At 38.8% G+C, this 20,554-nt stretch overlaps 1 protein-coding gene across 1 annotated transcript in view; it reads right to left on the bottom strand.

Moving 5' to 3' along the window:
- Positions 1–1,064: 1,064 nt before the first annotated feature.
- LOC121368229 overlaps positions 1,065–20,554 on the bottom strand; it is a 36,669-nt gene continuing 17,179 nt past the window's right edge. Inside the window, exons 2-3 of the mRNA XM_041492867.1 lie at positions 3,309–3,392; positions 1,065–1,579 (exon numbers count right to left, since the gene is read on the bottom strand). Of these exons, the coding sequence (XP_041348801.1) occupies positions 1,235–1,579; positions 3,309–3,392 (429 nt within the window). The 3' untranslated portion in view covers positions 1,065–1,234. The remainder of the gene's footprint in view (positions 1,580–3,308; positions 3,393–20,554) is intronic.

Genomic DNA, 20,554 nt, shown 5'->3' on the forward strand with positions numbered 1-20,554 from the left:
GTCGGGTTTCTTTCTGTAGTAAGTGTATTAGTGATTAATATGTGGATTTTTTTGTATCACTTAACTCGAAAATGATTGATGTAAAGGTATTTGACGTCAAACATAGGATTGTTGTGGTATTAGAGCGGGACTCGTTGCCTACCGTTTGGTAGTCAGGAATTGCCAAAAAAAGACATAGGTTGATCTCTGACTGTAATGAGAGCGTGTTTATATCCAAATGTCCGTCTAGCTCTCTTACAGTCAGAGTACTCGGGCTACGACTCCCCCTTCCCAGAATATATATTTTGCAACCCCATTGGGGAGAGGGGGGAAATTACCTGGAGAAAATAAATGTACACATCATCGCAGGGCCCCCTGAAGCGCGGGTCCCGTAGCACGTGCTATTAGGATAAACCTGCGCTGGTGGCTTGTGTACTGTTATAGCTGTATTATTGTATTATTACTGTTGAACTTATTTTAATTTTAATCCGTACACAAGGTGAGACGTAAATAAAGAATGTGCATGTCTGTCTGTCTGTACTTACTTAGAGAATACAATAAATTACAACAAATGACTAATCAACGCATGATGTTCACGGTGGATGCAGCTTAAAGTCAACACCGTGGCCGTTAGATACCGTTTATCTCACAACGAGTTGTTTTGAAATGTATCTAACGAACGAAAGCGAGTTTGGTACGTTTTTAAACAACGAGTTGTGAGATAAATGGTATCTAACGGACACGAATATATTATTCTATTTCTTACATATCCTCAAAAACCAGGTTTATAGCAAATTTTAACATCTTTTTCGACTAAAAGTTATTTACAGCCGTTGCACTTGCAGCTGCCTTACGCGTCACAGACACATGATTGTTAGGTTAACTATACGTCACAGTCTAATCGATTTCCATCGCGCTGGGGGTTTTTTTATTGGACATATGACATTGGTGACCTAGGAGCAGCCAGTCGTATGTCTTGAAATTGTTAACACACGTACATGCGTTAACAAGTATGTGTAATCATAAATAACTCATGATGTTCTCACCAACTGGTGTGTAAGAAACAGATGTAACGAAGACATTAACTCAGTTAACGGTTTTAATTTTGTGTACATATATTACTGTTCACAAACGATATGTACAGTTTGCTTGTTTTGTTTAGCGATACCACACGAGCACGTTGGTTTATTAATCATCGGTTAATGGATGCCAAAAATATAGTATAAAGATACAACACAAAATTAATATCCACAAACTATGTGCTGTCATCCCTCTTGCCATAAAGGATGTACCCCGCCACTCTGGTGATTCGTGACACTGGTTTTACACAGCGATTTAAGATCAGATTGTAAACAGTCACAAGACATCTTCGCTTCAGATCTAACACTGCACAAATGACGTTGTAGGGAGTTATAAACCAGATGTGAAAGAAAACAATTCCCACCAAAACGCTTGCACACTCAATAGCGATAAAACATCCACACAAAATAGCGTTGATCGCTGCGCATGCGTTCCTCCATACGGCCCGATAACAAGGCTCGGTGTCGATGGTGTATTTTCGCACGTTATCCGAGCTTAACAGCATATCTTCATCGGCAATCTGCTGAAACGTAAAGTATCAAAATACAATAATATCAATACAATTCTCAAATACAATTCATAGGACATACCAATTTAACCCTAAAACTTTTCTTAGATCAATTAATTGAAAAGTTGATGTTTGCTTTGTTTAATGACATAACTGAAGCACTTTGATTTATTAATTATCGTCACAATTTGGTAATTTTTGACACGTAGTCTCAGAGAAAATCCGCTACATTTTTCCATTAGCAGCAAGGACAGGACAGCACATACCACGGCATTTGATATACCAGTCGCGAGACACTGGTAGGGAAGGGGGAACAGACACAGAATTGGTCCATTGAGATGGTTCAATCCTACGACACAAGCACGTCAGGTAAGCGCTCTACCGCCTGAGCTAGACGCTAGATGTCGCTCCCATCAGTTGAATAGAAATAATTGTAATACATGTCAAATGATATATAATGATAAAGATAAATATAACAGCAGCAGCAGCATAGGCGTACAGGCTCCCATTTTTGTGGGGGGGGGGGGGGGGGGGAGGCTGCTTTTGCCCGAATCTGGATAACAACATTTATTCATATCAGTACCGGCCTCGGTAACGTCGTGGTTAGGCCATCGGTCTACAGGCTGGCAAGTACTGGGTTCGGATCCCAGTCGAGGCATGGGATTTTTAATCCAGATACCGACTCCAAACCCTGAGTGAGTGCTCCGCAAGGCTCAAACGGATAGGTGTACACCACTTGCACTGACCAGTGATCCATAACTGGTTCAACAAAGGCCATGGCTTGTGCTATCCTGCCTGTGGGAAGCGCAAATAAAAGATCCCTTGCTGCCTGTCGTAAAATAGTAGCCTATGTGGCGACAGCGGGTTTCCTCTAAAAAACAGTATCAGAATGATCATATGTTTGACGTCCAATAGCCGATGATAAGATAAAAAAAAATCAATGTGCTCTAGTGACGTCGTTAAATAAAACAAACGACTTTTTAAAAAATTCATATTAGCATTACTATCAAACAGCTATATAGCGTATAACGAAACACACGGATTACAAAAGTTTTGCGGGTATAATGATGGAAATATATGGTAAAAAGGCCTCAGATTAGCAAATTTTTCCCGAATATCTCTATCGTTTTTGCCCGACTTTGAGGTTTTGCTCCAGATCTAGGGGGAAAGTTGCCTAGGTAGCCTACATTTGTGTGTGTGTGTGTGTGTGTGTGTGTGTGTGTGTGTGTGTGTGTGTGTGTGTTTGTGTTGCTGTTGCTATTGTTGTTGTCATTTGCATTAAAACTAGTAAAAATATCGGCTGATGTCAAACATTTCGTAATTTTGACATATAATCTTAGAAAGGAAACCTGCTACATTTTCCCATCAGTTGCAAAAATAGCACATAGCACGGTCTTTGATATTACAGTCGTGGTGCATTGGCTGGGACAAGAAATAGCCCAATGGGCCCACGAGCGAGGATCGATCCTAGACAAGCTGCGCATCAGGCGAGTGTTTTACCACAGGGCTACCACAGGACCCTCTTTAGATTCAGGATTATATATAAAATGTGTTGGGGTTTGAGATTGTTTTCATGAGTAAACCAATACTGAATAGGAATTAAATATAATATTAGCAAAAAAACCTCAGGCTTTAAATAACTGAACAGGACAATAATAATAATAGTAATATATATATATATATATATATATATATATATATATATATATATATATATATATATATATATGTATAGACTTACACGACCATTCATGTTAAGCTGCAAAGCACTTCCTGTTGATTTTCGTCTTCGCATCTGACATTTTAACAACTGCACACTGAGCCTCTGCAAAATGGAATAACTAATAAGCAAGGATTGGTATCGCATATACATCTCTTGTAAATTACTTGAGTTACGCAAATATCACATTACACAAGACACCCAACAGCTTCTAAATTACACAAATATCACATTACACATTGACACCCAACAGCTTCTAAATTACACAAATATCACATTACACGTTGACACCCAACAGTTTCTAAATTACACAAATATCACATTACACGTTGACACCCAACAGTTTCTGAATTACACAAATATATTACACATTGACATCCAACAGCTTCTAAATTACACAAATATCACATTACACACAGGACACCCAACAGCTTCTGAATTACAAAAATATCACATTACACAAGACACCCAACAGCTTCTGAATTATACAAATATCGCATTACACAACACACCCAACAGCTTCTGAATTACACAAATATTACATTACACAACACACCCAACAGCTTCTGAATTACACAAATATCACATTACACATTGACACCCAACAGTTTGTAAATTACACAAATATCACATTATACAAGACACCCAACAGCTTCTGAATTACACAAATATGACATTACACAAGACACCCAACAGCTTCTGAATTACACAAACATCACATTACATATTGACACCTAACAGTTTCTAAATTACACAAATATCACATTACACATTGACAGTGTCAATGTGTAATGTGATATTTGACACCCAATAGCTTCTGAATTACGCAAATATCGCATTATACATTGACACCCAACGCTTTCTGAAGTACACAAATATCACATTACACATTGACACCCAACAGTTTCTGAATTACACAAATATCACATTACACAAGACACCCAGCAGTTTTTAAATTACACAAATATCACATTACACAAAACACTCAACAGTTTCTGAATTACTGGCACGTGCAAACTGGGTGTGGTAGGAGGCGAATTGTGACCGCGTGCCATGTGACTATCAAAATGGCAAATGTCACTCGTCTAATATCAAAACTGTTCAGACATTTCATAAAAATGGTATAACAGCCAATCTCGTTTAGTATTCTATATGAAACTAAACAACATTTACTGTTCGTACTAAAACGATGGTCGATTAACATACGATGTTCTTCTACTACAACTAGTAAGCTTTTCTTCTAGGATGAAATGCCTTTCCTTATCTCTTCGAAAGTTCTTTTTGCAAATATTTCCTTCCGACTGTTGATATTCTTTGATAGTCATATATTGAATAGTCCAATGTGTTGCGGTTGATGACACTTGAAATTGAAATCTCAAACTGTTGGAAAAAGACTCGAAAGTAAGCGCATTTCATCGTGTAATAATTCCATTCTATAAAATTTTACTGTTTTGTAATAGGCGTCTGGATTTCTTACAATGCTATTTCGTGATCTAAAAAACCAACGTTCATTCTTCCATGAACGTGAAAACTGCACTTTTTCGTTAAACAAATAAAAACTGAATGTTATTACCGGAACTACGTTTTATCAATTACGTCAACAACGGAATCCTCGAGGATTCCATCGTTTCTATTTTTATCCAAATATCGTCTGCACTGTGGGTGACCGTGACAATTCAGGCTTTAAACACCTCCGGTTTTGAACTGAGACATATAGTGTATATGACAGGCCACAAAAACAAAGCTTCTATTACAAGTTCTAGCAGAGAATGCTCAACAAATCAAAAGAGACATGAGCGCAGCTCTGTCATATTTGACAAAAACACCAAATCGACAACTTACTCGCGCGAAAACACATACGCCTTCGTGCACAATTACGCGACCTGTCCTTTCCGATAATAATATAACACAATCACAAACTTCCTCTGAAATCCACACACACACAGTAACACTGAAACCACTTTATCCCTTTCAAGTCAGTCTTCACATTCACTTTTTACTAATTCAATTTTGACAACTTCAATTTTAATATAGTAATTGATAAATCTAAATAATTTGACGCTCTCCCTTATGTTAATTAGTTCAAAATTCATACTCTAACCGCTTTATAACAAATCTTCCATTATATATATATATTATTCAATTCTTAATTAATTATCGTTTGATATTTTTGAGAAAGAAAAAAACCTGTTTGCGTTATCAGTTGATGTTCAGTTATTTTAAATTTTATAACTTTTTATCCATATTTCATTCTGAAAATTAAACTTTATAAAATTGTATGAAAATCATTATAGGGGAAAGTGCCTAAAAGGCACCCCCTTAACATTGATGACGTGTACATCCCGAAAGTCTGTGTTTATAACCACACATACTATGACAACCGATTTAATTAATAATCAGGTTTGGATCCTGGGAATTTTGCGTGTATATTATTTTCTGTTCTTAAATAATGACAGAAAAATAGGGTTAGGCATAAAGTGGGCCTTTTGTGGACACTGTTCTCACGAGGCACCCCTCTATTCACAAGACGCACCCCATCATATTTTGTATTACTTCAATGGTCACAAAAGGCCCACTCTAGGCTCTCATCCCTCAAACAACTTAACTCATATTAGACTTCAGTAAACAAGACGTTTTATTGTAAATTCATGTAGCAATAAAAACTTGTAACATTTAACGTTTCCTGGTCGTATATTTACAGATATAACTACATTTGCGATTTAACAACACAAGTCACAAAAAAAAAAAACCCATTGCCACATACTTCATGACTGGCACTGTAGCCAATTCCTCTGTCGGTGGATGACTGTACTTCTCTTAACAGTAAATAAAAAAAATATACAGACGTTGCTTCCTTACCATCTTCATACCCCTTACCTACACTTGCTCCAAAACGTGTTATGACTCTTTGTCAGAGCAAAGGATCCACCCCTGGTGACTAATTTTCTTTTTAGTCTTTTCCTTTCTCATACCATAACTCTTGCTGCCCCAATACGACTTGCTTCTTGTCATTCGTCTCCCTGACCCCCTCTCCATACCTCTTTCCCTCAATGCAACTTGTTCAGTTAATGCGTTTTTATATGGGGACGAAGTTAACAGCTGTGCTGCCTGGGCATGTTTATTCCTACTACGTGGTTCGGCCTTAGGAATTAGGGAAAGTGCTAGTATTTGCCGTTTGATTTGTTGCGAGTTTTGTAATGGTGTACATTCTATCACGGTTACGTCATGCCCTCCTACAACCCGTTCCACAACACCAATATCGTGACCAGAGCCCCTTACACCCACTACAGTGTGCTCATTTCCACCACTGACTGAACATGACTTAAAACAGCCTGTTCAAGACTGAAAACGGCCTTCTTATTTTCTACAGTGAGTTCTGGTACCATCACGTTATGTCCAGACAGGTCATCAGCGTCTAAGTTTAGTAGGCTATGTTTAACCGATTTTAGATAAACAATTATTTAAAGTTAATGTAAATACTAATTAACAATTAAATCACATCAGCTTAATATGTTCATAAAACGCCCACCTCTGTTCTTAAAACACACACCCACTGTGTGTTTTAGGAACATCAGAGGTGTGCGTTTTGAGCACAAGCACGCTTTTAGTTTAGAAGAGCGTTGCTTAAATATGGAGATTCATTTTACTTGATTTATTGCAAAGATATAAACAAAAGAGATTGCTTATGACGGACACCCTTTATGCTATGTACTATCTATAAAAAGTTGTCAGATATCACACTTTGAAATTATGGAAAACTAGTAAGAAAAAGTATCAAATTACATTTCTGTTTCTTGGTTAGTGCCACTACTTCTTTAGCTATCAATATGCATTGCACAAGGTCACAGAACACGTGGACAAAACATTTATGACGTAATTACAACATCAATCTTTTGGAAAACGTGCGAAACTAGTAGTGGGCGTCTTAGGCGCAATGGGCGTTTTAGACACTTTCCCCTAATGAATCGGAGATCTGACGGGAAAAAAACGCGAATGTAAAATTTTCACCAACAATAAACAATATAATAAAGTGGGTGGTTTGTTTGCTGGTGTTTTCTTCTTCTTTTTTTAGTGGGGTTGGGGTTGGGGAGGTGGCAAATTTACAATGCTTTGTGCCGCATTCCTTTCCGCTACAGAAATGCACCTATTATTTTTTTTAAATGTGTGTCGCACTTCCCCTGCCTAGGTATAAGCTTGGCAATCATTTATTTATTCTAACATTTTAATTTGAACTTGATGCTCGTGCCTATGAATGTTCAAACACGCAGTCCCGGACACACAGACGAGAGCTGTCTGAACTGTCTGTCCAGAAGAAGGGTTAAACGCGCTCTCTCACAGATGGTTGACCTAATTATTGACCCAACAAGGTATTATATGACAATATATACATTTGATTTGTACCTAAAAGTACATAACCATCATAACACACTTATTATTGATATTTTTATAAAATTAACTGAATTATGGGTACGGTCCATAATTCTGAGAAAAATAACGGCTATTTGGAGAGCAGAGGTGTGACGTATTATTTTGAATCACGTGACGGGCATTCCCCGAATAATTGCAGAGCCAAAACGATTTACCAAGCTCGTGTAACGAGAACGCTTGCCCGTCCTCTGCGACGTAGGGTAAATAGAAAAAACCAAAAACAATGAAAATAAGTTATTAAAAAATAATAAAAACATGTACTGAATAATAATAAGCTTATACATTAATTTATTTTAGTAACAGAAGCATGTTAAACGTCGACAATCCCGACTAGTTAGGCCTTTGCATCTATAGGTAAATTTATCGTTAGTCGTACGCGGAACACTTTAAACATCTGGATCACAAACACCGTAATTATCCACCTTGTCAAATTCATTATTATGCAAAATATGCCATAACAGCTGACTTGGGATAGGAATTGTTACATTTTTAAAGAATACTCTGAACTAGACGGTGTTTAGATACGATGTGACTATACATACGAAGGCCGTGTCTATAGTCTCTACTAACGAGGGCTGGCTATATTCACAGCAAAAATGTATATAGGCGGTAAATAAGTACATGTATTTGATTGATCCATATTACCGAACCATCTGGAACAGGAGGAATACATACTAAGTACTGTACGGGCAGTGCATTTTCTGAACAGGGATGGGGGAGTATATGAATTTAGCGGACCCTTTTGTGTACGTTTTCCACAGATATATAAATAGCGTCATATTGTCCCTACAGTACTAACAAAAAATGTATAATAATATATAAATAATAATAATAATAATAATAATATAATAATAATGATGATGATGATGATGATGATGATGAAATAAATAAATAAAAATAACATTTACAAATTATCAGCGGCTGAAGTAGATTAACTGAAAGAGAAACTAACTACGGACAGTACACAAACTAACAACAGGGCTTGAACTTAATATTTTTTTACTAATTGCAATTTTGAGGCTGCTTACGTAAATTTTGTAAAAAAAGTTAATTTTACCGCAAATAAATATGACTAAAAGGTTATTTTGCTGTATTTAGTCACATTTCAAATGCTCAAAATTGAAAGGGGCAATGAAACTCAAAATACATTTTTTTAAATAGGCTGCTAGTAAAGCTGAGACCACTCCCGGGTCCCCTTCTAAATTTATGTAATGTTTTTGTGACAACCGCCCCCACCCACCCCACCCCACCTCATCGCGACGTGATTTTACCAACATTATAATACATGTAATAATAATAATAATAATAATAATAATAATAATACAATAATTATATACTTATTATTCTTATTACTACTACTACTACTACTACTACTACTACTACTACTACTACTACTACTACTACTACTACTAATACTACTACTACTACAACAACTACTACTACTATCAGTGTTTCTGCCAGAAAGACATTTTTGGGTATGGCACTATGGAATTGAATATTTACAATGTGTGTGCTGCATGCACCTGCTGTCCCCTAGAAAGAAAAATGGGTTAGGTTTAGGGTTAGGGTTAAGAAAATCATACAGTAATGATAAGAGTCATTAATTTTGTCAAACGGTTAACTTAAAAAAATAATATCTGCCCAAATATTTGGGTATGGAGCCATACCCGTTTTACCCTCTGGCAGAAACCCTGATTATTATTATTATTATTATTAGCTTACTACTACCTTTTTGGGATAGAGGGGCGGTGTTTTATCTGGAGGAGTTTTGGCTATAAAAATGCAAGATTAACGTGCGTGCACACACGCACAAACGGCAGACTGAACTTGTCCCTGCACGTAGAACTGGATTCAACTGGGTTAAATAATAATTAGCCAACTTTTGGACGACAAAACATGCAACAGTACACAGTTTTTTTTTACGCTATACATTAAAACCGAAATACCACTTGGCGAATCAGTCAAAATAATTCGCACACGCGCTTAATAATAATAACAACAACAACAACAATAAATGGTGAGTTCATGTTCTGACTGTTTATTATTTTATTTCAGCGTATTCGCGGTTATTTTCGTCATGAAATAATATATTTTTTTATTATTTGCCATGTATATAGCCGGCCCTCATTTGCCAAGTCTCTATACACGTCGATCGTTTATATAAAATCCAAAAATACATTATACGGTTGTCGTATATATAGCCTCATCACTACGAGTCTGTTTTTCCGTATTTTTCATGTCTCAGCACAAGAAGAGTTCCAAATTTTAAAAATGAAGCGTATCATGGAATTCCCTCGATCGTAGTTCAATTAAAATATTTTGGATCATACAATAACTAGGTTTGGTATTCCAAATGAATGTAAGTTTCATTTATAATGTATATTTAGAAAAACAAGGCCCACTAAATCCGTGATTGAGCTCTTTTAATAAGCAATCAATCGTTAGTGGTTATTGAGAGAGACGTCGGCCTTAGTGTTATTTATATTTTCCCACTGAGCCATACCTTAGTGGGAGGCGATACTAGGATGCAAGGCCTGGCGAATATGGTTCCAGTCGAAAATGAAACGCATTGAATCAAATGTCACAACACTGTACTGTGTCACAGACGGCATAGAACATGCGCCAGACTGGCAACTGCACAATGTTCAATCCTTACTCATTCATTTTTCTTATTAAACAACAGGAAAGGTATATACAATGTATTAATGAATGTGAATTTATCATACTTATTATTGATGTTTATAGAAGTAAATTTATCTAAAGATATTAACGTATTAATATATATATTATAAACACGTAACAGTTACTGACCCAGACATCAAATGATCTGGGGCCTATATCACAAAACATCGTAAGTTTACGTCTGCGACTTGCAGTTATACCGTGTTATATAAGTGTTTGGCATCTATTTCAGGAAGAAAATTACATCATTACAGAAGATGAAGCATTTTACGGACAAAAGAAAATGAAATATGTGTACTTTTAACTATAAAAACTGTTGTTTAGTCGTAGATTTACGTTTACGTGCAAAATCAGGCTTACGCTGTTTAGTGAAATTGGGCCCAGGGTCGTTATTAAGCAAGACAAGAAGAGTCTTACATCCGATGGCGCGCAGCTCCCGAGACTTCTAGGGGGGTCCAGGGAGGGGCTCTCTGGAAGAAAAAAAAATTAGAGCCCTTTTCTTGGCATTTGAATCGCAAAATTAGCCATTTTTAAAAAACAATTTCAAACTATTTTGAGGATTATTTTGCACAAAAGGCCCTATTTTAACCCAAGAAGTTTTTCATTTACTTGCCTTAAACACACAAGATCTCACCGGTTAAATGTGTGTGTGTGTGTGTGTGTGTGTGTGTGTGTGTGTGTGTGTGTCTGTGGCTGTGTGTGTGTGTGTGTGTGTGTGTGTGTGTGTGTGTGTGTGTGTAGTTTTGGGGAGGATGTAGTGTTCAGGGTCAGAGACGTCTAAGAGGGTCCGGGGAAATACTCCCCCGTGAATATTTTCAAATTGGATGGCTTAAAGGTAGGGTCAACTCAAACAAGAGCCTTATGTGTTGGAAAGATGCATACCCGGACCACCAACACATACTGACACTTTAGCAAATGAAAAACGCGTAATTTTAGAGTTAATAAAAGCGCATGATTATTCCTGCTAACTGGGGGCAGCCATTTTGTTTCGTTTTTGTGACGTCCGGTGGGATAGCTCGAGGCGAAGTGACGTCAGCTCCTGACCATCTCCTGTATGTACAGTGTAAACAAAAGCAGTAATTTTCGACAAGGCGCTTCTCTTTGATCAACCTGACTTGTAAAACAGCATAAATGACGTAATATTATAATAAACTATTTAACTAAATATATTTCAAGTTGCATTAACGGAACAAAATGGGGTTATAGTATTTTTCTCTATTAAATAATCCAAAGGAAAAATGTACAAAATTAGGCCTATTGATATGCTACGTTGGAGCAAAAACGACAACCCACGATACCCAAGTGATAATTTTCTTTTCTTTGGGACTACGTAATTGGTCAGTTCTGTGGTTTTTGTTGGAAAAGTCTACTTAATCAATAGTTTTACAGAACTGTTTACAGTAATAAACCATGTCCATTACAATTTTAGGGGCGACAGGTAATATTCCACAATACCGGTATGTATTTTTGTGTCTAGACAGCGACAATTAATTGGCTCGTCTGGTTACCAATCAAATACACACCTGCCAATCAGGAATCACAGGTAGAAGCAACTAACAGCATATACCAATCATTTCAGTACGTAGGTTAATGCATGGGCAAAACATTGTTAATTATTTCGACTTGTTGTGTAGCCACTTTGACAATGGTATTTTATTTTGTATTGAAAACTAATATATATAGTGCTAGATATACTTATTGCTGGCTTACTAGGATGTGTATTATTACAGAACATTGCAATGTATGACTATTTATCATCCCGCAAAAACCAGGTAGATTGTGTTTCTCTAGTTCTAAGGCTCATTCCTGACGTTACGCGTTAAGTATTACGTAACCACCAGCTCGCCAGAGGGCGTACTCACTGAAATGGTACAAAATGGCTGCGCCCGTTATATATAATAGCCGTCACATTTAACCGTTTTATTAATTAGCTATACGATTATACGTGTTGATATTAAGCAATAATGTGCATTATATATCGTTAAATATGCATACCAGGCCAAATGCCTTAATTGTCCTCTCCTTTAAAACGTATTTCTCCCCAGGAAACATTTTAACATGTTTTCTTAGCGTGTGAATCGAAACATTAACCATTTTTAACAATAAATTGCTTACTATTTGAAGGATTATTTTGCACAGTATTATAACTCAACAATATTTTTGTATTGTTATTTAGATAACTTTAGATGCGATTTCTTGGCATCTAAATAGTAAAATTACCCATTTTCAGACAATGATCAGTTGCACTTTTTGAATTTTATAACCCCAGAATTATTATTTAGATGAGTTGAAACAGGCTACTCTTAGATCTGAATAGCTATATCGTGAAATTTAGTGTTGACCGCCATCAATGAACACAGCACTGAAACGGTGTCTCGATGCAAGCGATTTGGTTCTGTGACGATTTCGGTCAGTCGGTTGAGCGCTCGCTTGAAGTGATTACGTCGCAGGATCAAACCACCTCGGTGCATCCATTCAACTAATTGGGGTTTTTCTCGTCAAAGGCCGTGGTATGTGCTTTCCTGTCTGTGGGAAAGTGCATATAAAAGATCCCATGCTGCATCAGACTGGTAGATACAGGATTCGCAGCCCGGTACCGGCTCCCACCAAGAGCGTGTTTTAACGACTCAATAGGATGGTGTAAGACCACTACATCCTCTTCTCTCATACTAACCACTAACCACCTAACAACTAACCTACTGTCCTGGACAGACAACCCAGGTGTGTGCCCAAGACAGCGTGTTTGAACCGTAATTGGATATACGCACGAAAATAAGTTAAAATGAAAATCAGGACAAATGTAGCGTGTTTCCTCTGATGACTATGTGTCAGAATTACCAAACGTTTAACATCCAATAGCCGATGCTCTAGTTGTGTCGTTAAGAGATGGATGGATCTGGCATAAAGAGCAGATTCTGCCACTTAGTGGGAAAGTGAAATTTCATATTTTAATTTTACAAGATTTTGCTACCCCTTAAAATTTTACCCTTTGCACTAATACGGCCCTGTTTGTTCGTTAAGCATCGCTGTTCTATATTTTGCGCGGTTGGTCTGACTATGGTTAAAGAAATTATTTGATGACTTGCCACTCAACACAGTTTATTATGGTTATCTTGACGTCGGACATTATGGGTAGAAGCCACACAGATAATAACAGTCTGAGAGGAAATCCGCCATACCTAATACCCGCAAACACAACATTCTGGGGTCTTTTGTATGCATTTTGGTGTACCAGTCGTGGGACACTGGTTGTGATGAGAAAAGATCGGAATATACATGTAGTGGTAATACAATTAGAGATTGTCTTCTCATATAACTAAATATACATGTAGTGGTAATACAATTAGAGAGTGTCTTCTCATATAACTAAGTATGCTTCAATTGGATAGTACAGTGATACCTGTCAAAACCGTATATGTAATAAAACAATAATAATAATAAAAACTTTGAAAAAGCACCACCACCACACCACCACCACACCACGACCCTGCTCCGACGGCCCTGCTAAATTACCGAAACCAGTATGGAATGTTGTCAGAAATATATATTTCTATCCAGTGTGGAATGACATACCTTAATGTGGTTATTAAGAAGAACGGGATCTTCGTCATAATCTGGTTCCTCCATGTTACTCTTTTAGTAGATAGCGACAACTGTTTCGTCTAGGATGTGACCTCAACATCTGCATGGTCGTTATAATCTGGTTCCTCCATGTTACTCTTTTAGTAGACAGCGACAACTGTTCGGTCTAGGACGTGACCTCAACATCAGCATGGTCTTATGCTGTCCACTCGATACTTTACAATATTAACAGTGTAAACACAGCTACCCGTTTCTGCTTATCAACCAAACAAAGAATTGCACGCTTAAGCTACTTTTGTAAATCCGTGTAATCTTAGAGCAATGATCAAGTACAATACTTTATACCTAGATCAAATACAAAGCTTTGTGTAGACCGAATATTTAATTAAAACCATGAACAGCTTAACTCTACTCGACAAAATAATGTATCTATATTTAGTAGTATATGTCCTATTTTCATATAAAAGTAGGTTAATTATACGTTGAATTACTGGGAAATATACACAGCGGTTGTATGAAGCACCAAGGCCATATGGATCAATATTTGGCGGGAGAATTTTCTAAATATCCCAGAATGCACCCTAACCGTTGGGGAAAAGGTGTTTTATCTGCTATGGGTGCGCTTTCGGACGTATCACAAAACAGGTGCCTAGAACAGTCACTGGAGAAAACCAACAAAACCCAAATAAACTGATCAGTCGGCATTTGTAGTGCCACCTATACTATTACGTTGATTGGAAAGAAAGAAATGTTTTATTTAACGACGCACTCAACACATTTTATTTACGGTTATATGGCGTCAGACATATAGTTAAGGACCACACATATTTTGAGAGGAAACCCGCTGTCGCCACTACATGGGCTACTCTTTCCGATTAGCAGCGAGTGATCTTTTATTTGCGCTTTCCACAGGCAGGATAGCACAAACCATGGCCTTTGTTGAACCAGTTATGGATCACTGGTCGGTGCAAGTGGTTTACACCTACCCATTGAGCCTTGTGGAGCACTCAATCAGGGTTTGGAGTCGGTATCTGGATTAAAAATCCAATGCCTCGACTGGGATCCGAACCCAGAACCTACCAGCCTGTAGACCGATGGCCTAACCACTACGCCACCGAGGCCGGTCTACGTTGATTGGATATATGAAGTAGCAAGGCAATAAAACATATGAAAATAAATAAACTTTAATTTTTAAGGTGTGTGATGTGTTTTTAACACTGACACAAGCAAACAGAAGCGAAAAGGTTAACCCTGGGCAAGGTAACACACCGAAAACCTTAACCCGCACCCGGAGGCTGGTTGCTTTTCACATACTTATTTCACGGGAAATAGTGAGACCAAAAAAAAATCAAAAAAAATCAGCATTTTATTAATTATGGCACGAAATGGCAGCAACGATGTTTTTTGTCTTACGAGATCTTATCGAAGTCGATATAGGTGGCCATCTAGTATGTGGAATATTTGTCATTGTAATTGTGTTTTCACGATTTCTGTTTAGACAAAACGTGGAGGACATTTATTGGTAATTAAATGTATGAGAGTAATTGTTAACAACGTGGTTCGGACTTTAGAGCCAACAGAGGTCAAATTCATCCAATTAGCGACTAATATTGTGTACACAGGGTGAGGTTTTAATAAAATATTTGTCTGTCTGTCTGACTACGTTGTTAATCGTTTAGTCTAAACACGTGTAAATCTATAGTCCCATAGAGCCTGCGTTGGTATACGATGGGCTACGATGGCCCAAATCTACGATGGTCCACGATGGTAGACACTAAAATATTATGCTATTGCCATCATACGACGACGTACGACCATCGTACGATGAAGAGCGTCATCGTATGATATAGCTTTAGGTGGTAGCCGAGGTAACCCAAAAATTTCAGCCAGCACCTGTTGTGGAGGAAGAGCCAAAAGAACGAGACTTGATGCAGCAGGGAGGGGCAGAGGCGGAGAGGGACAACCGGGGAGACCCTGAACAGAGTGAAGAGCACAGTGACGGTGATGAGGAACCAACAGCGGCCGGTCCAGCCAAGAAAATGAAGACCAAGACCAGGCATCCGTGTCAGAACTGAGCTGGCGGAGTGATTTTCGGAACACCCAATCTTTTGAGACAAAACCAGAAAGGATTTCAAGCAGGTTTGAGATGAAGGAGCGGCTGCTGAATGACAAGGCAAAGACATTTGTTCGGCTAGATCTGGTGGGGAAGAATCTACGTACATGACACACCACGCAGAGAAGCAATTATGGGAGGTGGAGGGGCTGCAAGAACGTGAAGTCCGGGTCGGGGAAAACCACGTTACGAGTAGGAACAAGTTGGTCCTCGCCAACTTCTCCTTGTTGGAGGGCCTCGTGCTAGTGAGGACAAAGACATCCCCGCTGGGCGTGATAGGTAGCGCCCCACGGTTGATGACTCTGACCAATCGTCTGACGACGGCGCCGTACAGCTCGGTATTACTGTTTTTTCCAAGTCTACCCAACCCCAAACTCTCTTCTTCTTCTTCTTTGATCTTGTTCTTGACTCCTTCTCAGCAGAACAGCTATAGCGATCATGTCAACGTCAACGTCATCTTGCTCTTGGCGCCTCCTCAGCCTCTGGAGTGGAATCAGCGCCATGATGATCACTCTGAACAAGTCGGCTCGAATTAATGATGATGAAGTGATGGCTGGGGTTTATATACCCCAAAGGTAGCTACCCCCAAAATAGCTACGAGGACGCAGGATGATCCTGCGTCCTCGCAGGATCGTCGTACGATATCCTATGACATCGTACGATGCCGTACAATATCGTACGTGTCTGGCATTTACCTGTGGATAGGTGAAAGTTATCTACGTGGTCGTACGATAGTTTACGACATCGTACGACGGTCCTACGATGGTCTACGACGTCGACCATCGTGTACCATCTTTTGAACATTTCAAAAGATGATTTTCCAACCTACGATGGCCCTCGGAGGCCACAAAATCGTACGTCGACGCAGGATGGTCTCCACGATGCTCCACGATTCTACCATTGTAGCCCATCGTATACCAACGCAGGCTATATGGGACCATAGCTTTAGCTCATGCCGTAAAACGCCGCAACTGTGTTATCAATTATTAATTTTCTAGACACACTGTCGGTACTTAATACTCGTACTTATATACATATTATATGAGAGTTAAATTTCATACCTTTTATTCCTTTTTTATTTATTCCATTATGTTAAATGTACACAATTTGAATAATTTTTTTCGAAGATGTGATGAAACGTCTTTTTGTTTTAGTTTTCTTTTATGTTTTGATGTTTATCGTTCAGCGTTCATGATTCAAGATAAAAATATACAAACGCCCTAACAAACAAAATAAACCTATTAATTTTATGGCCTGTGGATCAACATTTTGTTCGGTGACCTATGCTTTTTTTTCCTTTTCTTTTTAACATTTCAGTAATATAAGGATATGTGACCGAATTGTATCATTTCCCCATAAATATACTTTCAGAAAAAATGTCCTCCCCCCCCCTGCCCCCCGATATTTTCCGATATTTTTTTAATATGTTGTTTCTATATCACGTTTAGAGTAATTTCTCGTAAAAAAAATTTTTTTACTTTTGATTGCGTAAAATTGCGTGTCAAACGTTAATTTAACTGGACTATGAACATCATATCGGGGTTTACCGGCCTCGGTGGCGTCGTGGTAGGCCATCGGTCTACAGGCTGGTAGGTACTGGGTTCGGATCCCAGTCGAGGCATGGGATTTTTAATCCAAATACCGACCCCAAACCCTGAGTGAGTGCTCCGCAAGGCTCAATGGGTAGGTGTAAACCACTTGCAACGACCAGTGATCCATAACTGGTTCAATAAAGGCCATGGTTTGTGCTATCCTGCCTGTGGGAAGCGCAAATAAAATATCCCTTGCTGCTAATCGGAAGAGTAGCCCATGTAGTGGCGACAGCGGGTTTCCTCTCAAAATCTGTGTGGTCCTTAACAATATGTCTGACGCCATATAACCGTAAAATAATGTGTTGAGTGCGTCGTTAAATAAAACATTTCTTTCTTTCATATCGGGGTTCTGATTCGAAGACACACAATTATAATTATGGTCCCGTCAAACTCCAAACGCAATACTAGATCAGTGGAGGATCCAGAATGAAATCAATTAGAGGTCACCACGAGGATGTGAACCTGGTGGAACGAATTGAATAATTTTCAAATATTATATTTTATCATTTTGCGTGGATTTTTCCTAATTAGGTCCATTTGTGTCCGTTTACATTAAACAAAGTCATAAAAATTATGTTAAAAACATGCTTCTTATATGCTAAACAGGAATTAAAGGTAACGCATGACTAAGTACAATAGCAATATATTTGATTACACCACGGTAGCGGTAATACCCATGTGATATTTTCCGTCTCCCATGTATTTTGAGAGGTCTTGATCCGATCAACGGTTCGACTGTCAAATAGTATGACTCCACATAGATGGTCGTGCGAAAAGTGTGCTTATGGTCCCTTAGATTTAAATATAATTATATGAATATATTATCGGAAATATACTTCTTGTCGATTCTTATCATTAATGTGAACCGCATAATTTAACATAATACATACATGTATTTTAATACTTTTGTTTAGCCGGGAATACGATTATAGTAGTGTTATGTTTGTGTAAACTTCATTCACAGATGTGTAGCGTTGAAATGCAAATTTTCATTGATAAATAGCTAATCAAATGATCACCACATGACATAATTTTGCTAAGTAACATCATCTTCCACGGTTTTAGGTATATGCATTTCCATGACTCGTTTAGTTATGTTGGAAGTAATTCTGTTCGATTTTTGTTTATTGAAGTGCGGTGTAATAAATAGAATAATATACTCCTTCCCGAAAGAGACCATTCATATTACACCTCGTTCGAAAATCGTCATGTTTTTAGTGAGATAACTGCATTGGTGGAAATTATGATACATGCGTTTCTAACCAAGCGGGTGCTGTGTCTGTTTTTAAAATAAATAATGAATGAAGAACAGCGACAAATATTAAAAATTATTTGGTCACTTTATAGGACATTGTCAGGAAAGATTGTTTGATTGCAGTATACACTGACCAGTGACGTAGGAAGGTGCCAAAACGTGCGCACGCACGCACACACGCACACACACACACACACACACACACACACACATATATATATATATATATATATATATATATATATATATATATATACTACTCAAAAGAATTTAAGGGTCAGACGATATTTTCGACATTATTTTCTGAATGTCAATTATATTAGCTAGACCATAATGTCACGCATGGTATTGTTCCATTTTGATGAAAGTGGGTCTAAGCAACCCATAAATGAATTAAAATCCACTGTCATTGACACTGTCGACTAGTTCTAATGGCGAAAACATGCTTACATTTGCACGTAAATTAGGGCGAAAGCGAAAGGTCTGCTAAGTGCCCATAACTTGCTTTTTCACAAAGCGCTTCATTTGCACGCTTTGCACGTGTATTCCATGTTCCCAATGCTGAATTTCCGTATAATTGGAGCTTGCGTTCGTGTACGGTGCACACTCCAAATTCGACAATGGTACGACTTCAACTGACTATCGAAGATCGAGGAAGGGCTATTGCTTGGCTTCAGGATGGCAATACGCAAAGAAATGTTGCTCTGAGACTTGGTGTCAGTCAGAGTGTCGTTGGCCGACTGTGGCAACGGTACCAAGCAACGAATTCTGTTCGAAATCGTCCACGTTCGGGAAGACCCCTAAGCACTACAAATAGAGAGGACCGCTACATCACCAATATGGCTCTACGTCAACGCACAACCACTGCACGCCGATTACGTGACAATCTGCGGACTGCGACTGGAACTCGAGTGTCTGATCAAACCATACGCAATTGTCTGAGAGCCAATAATCTACGCTGCCGTCGCCAGGCTGTTCGACCACCACTCCTACCACGTCACAGAACGGCCAGACGTCACTGGTGCACACTTCATCTGCGGTGGCAACGTGTTCAGTGGGGTCGAGTGATGTTCACTGATGAGTCCAGGTTTTGTCTCCAATTCAACGACGGTCGGGTTCGTGTCTACAGACGTCCTGGGGAGCGCTTCGCTGACGTTAACGTTAGACAACGTCACCGGTTCGGTGGTGGCAGCGTCATGGTGTGGGACAGCATCTCTATCCACCACAGGACCCCCCTCTATGTGGTGGATGGCAATCTGAATGGAATCCGCTATCTAAATGAGATAATCCGGCCGTTGGTTCTCCCAGGCCTTCAGCAGATTGGCGGCGGGGCAGTTCTGCAGGATGACAATGCCAGACCCCACCGCGCCAGGGTGGTAACGGACTTTCTCAGACAACAAGGTATCGCCAGGATGGATTGGCCAGCATATTCGCCTGACTTGGCCCCAATAGAGTACGCCTGGGACGAATTAGGCAGGAGAGTTCGGAATAACCATGCCCCTCCGGGCAACCTTCATGATCTGGGTCAACTTCTTATGGCAGAGTGGCAGGCCATTCCCCAAGAGTTCTTCAGACGTCTGATCAACAGCATGAGGCAACAATTTGTCGAGTGTAT

This window comes from Gigantopelta aegis, chromosome 3, assembly GCF_016097555.1.
Source record: "Gigantopelta aegis isolate Gae_Host chromosome 3, Gae_host_genome, whole genome shotgun sequence".
Classification (NCBI taxonomy): Eukaryota; Metazoa; Mollusca; class Gastropoda; order Neomphalida; family Peltospiridae; genus Gigantopelta; species Gigantopelta aegis.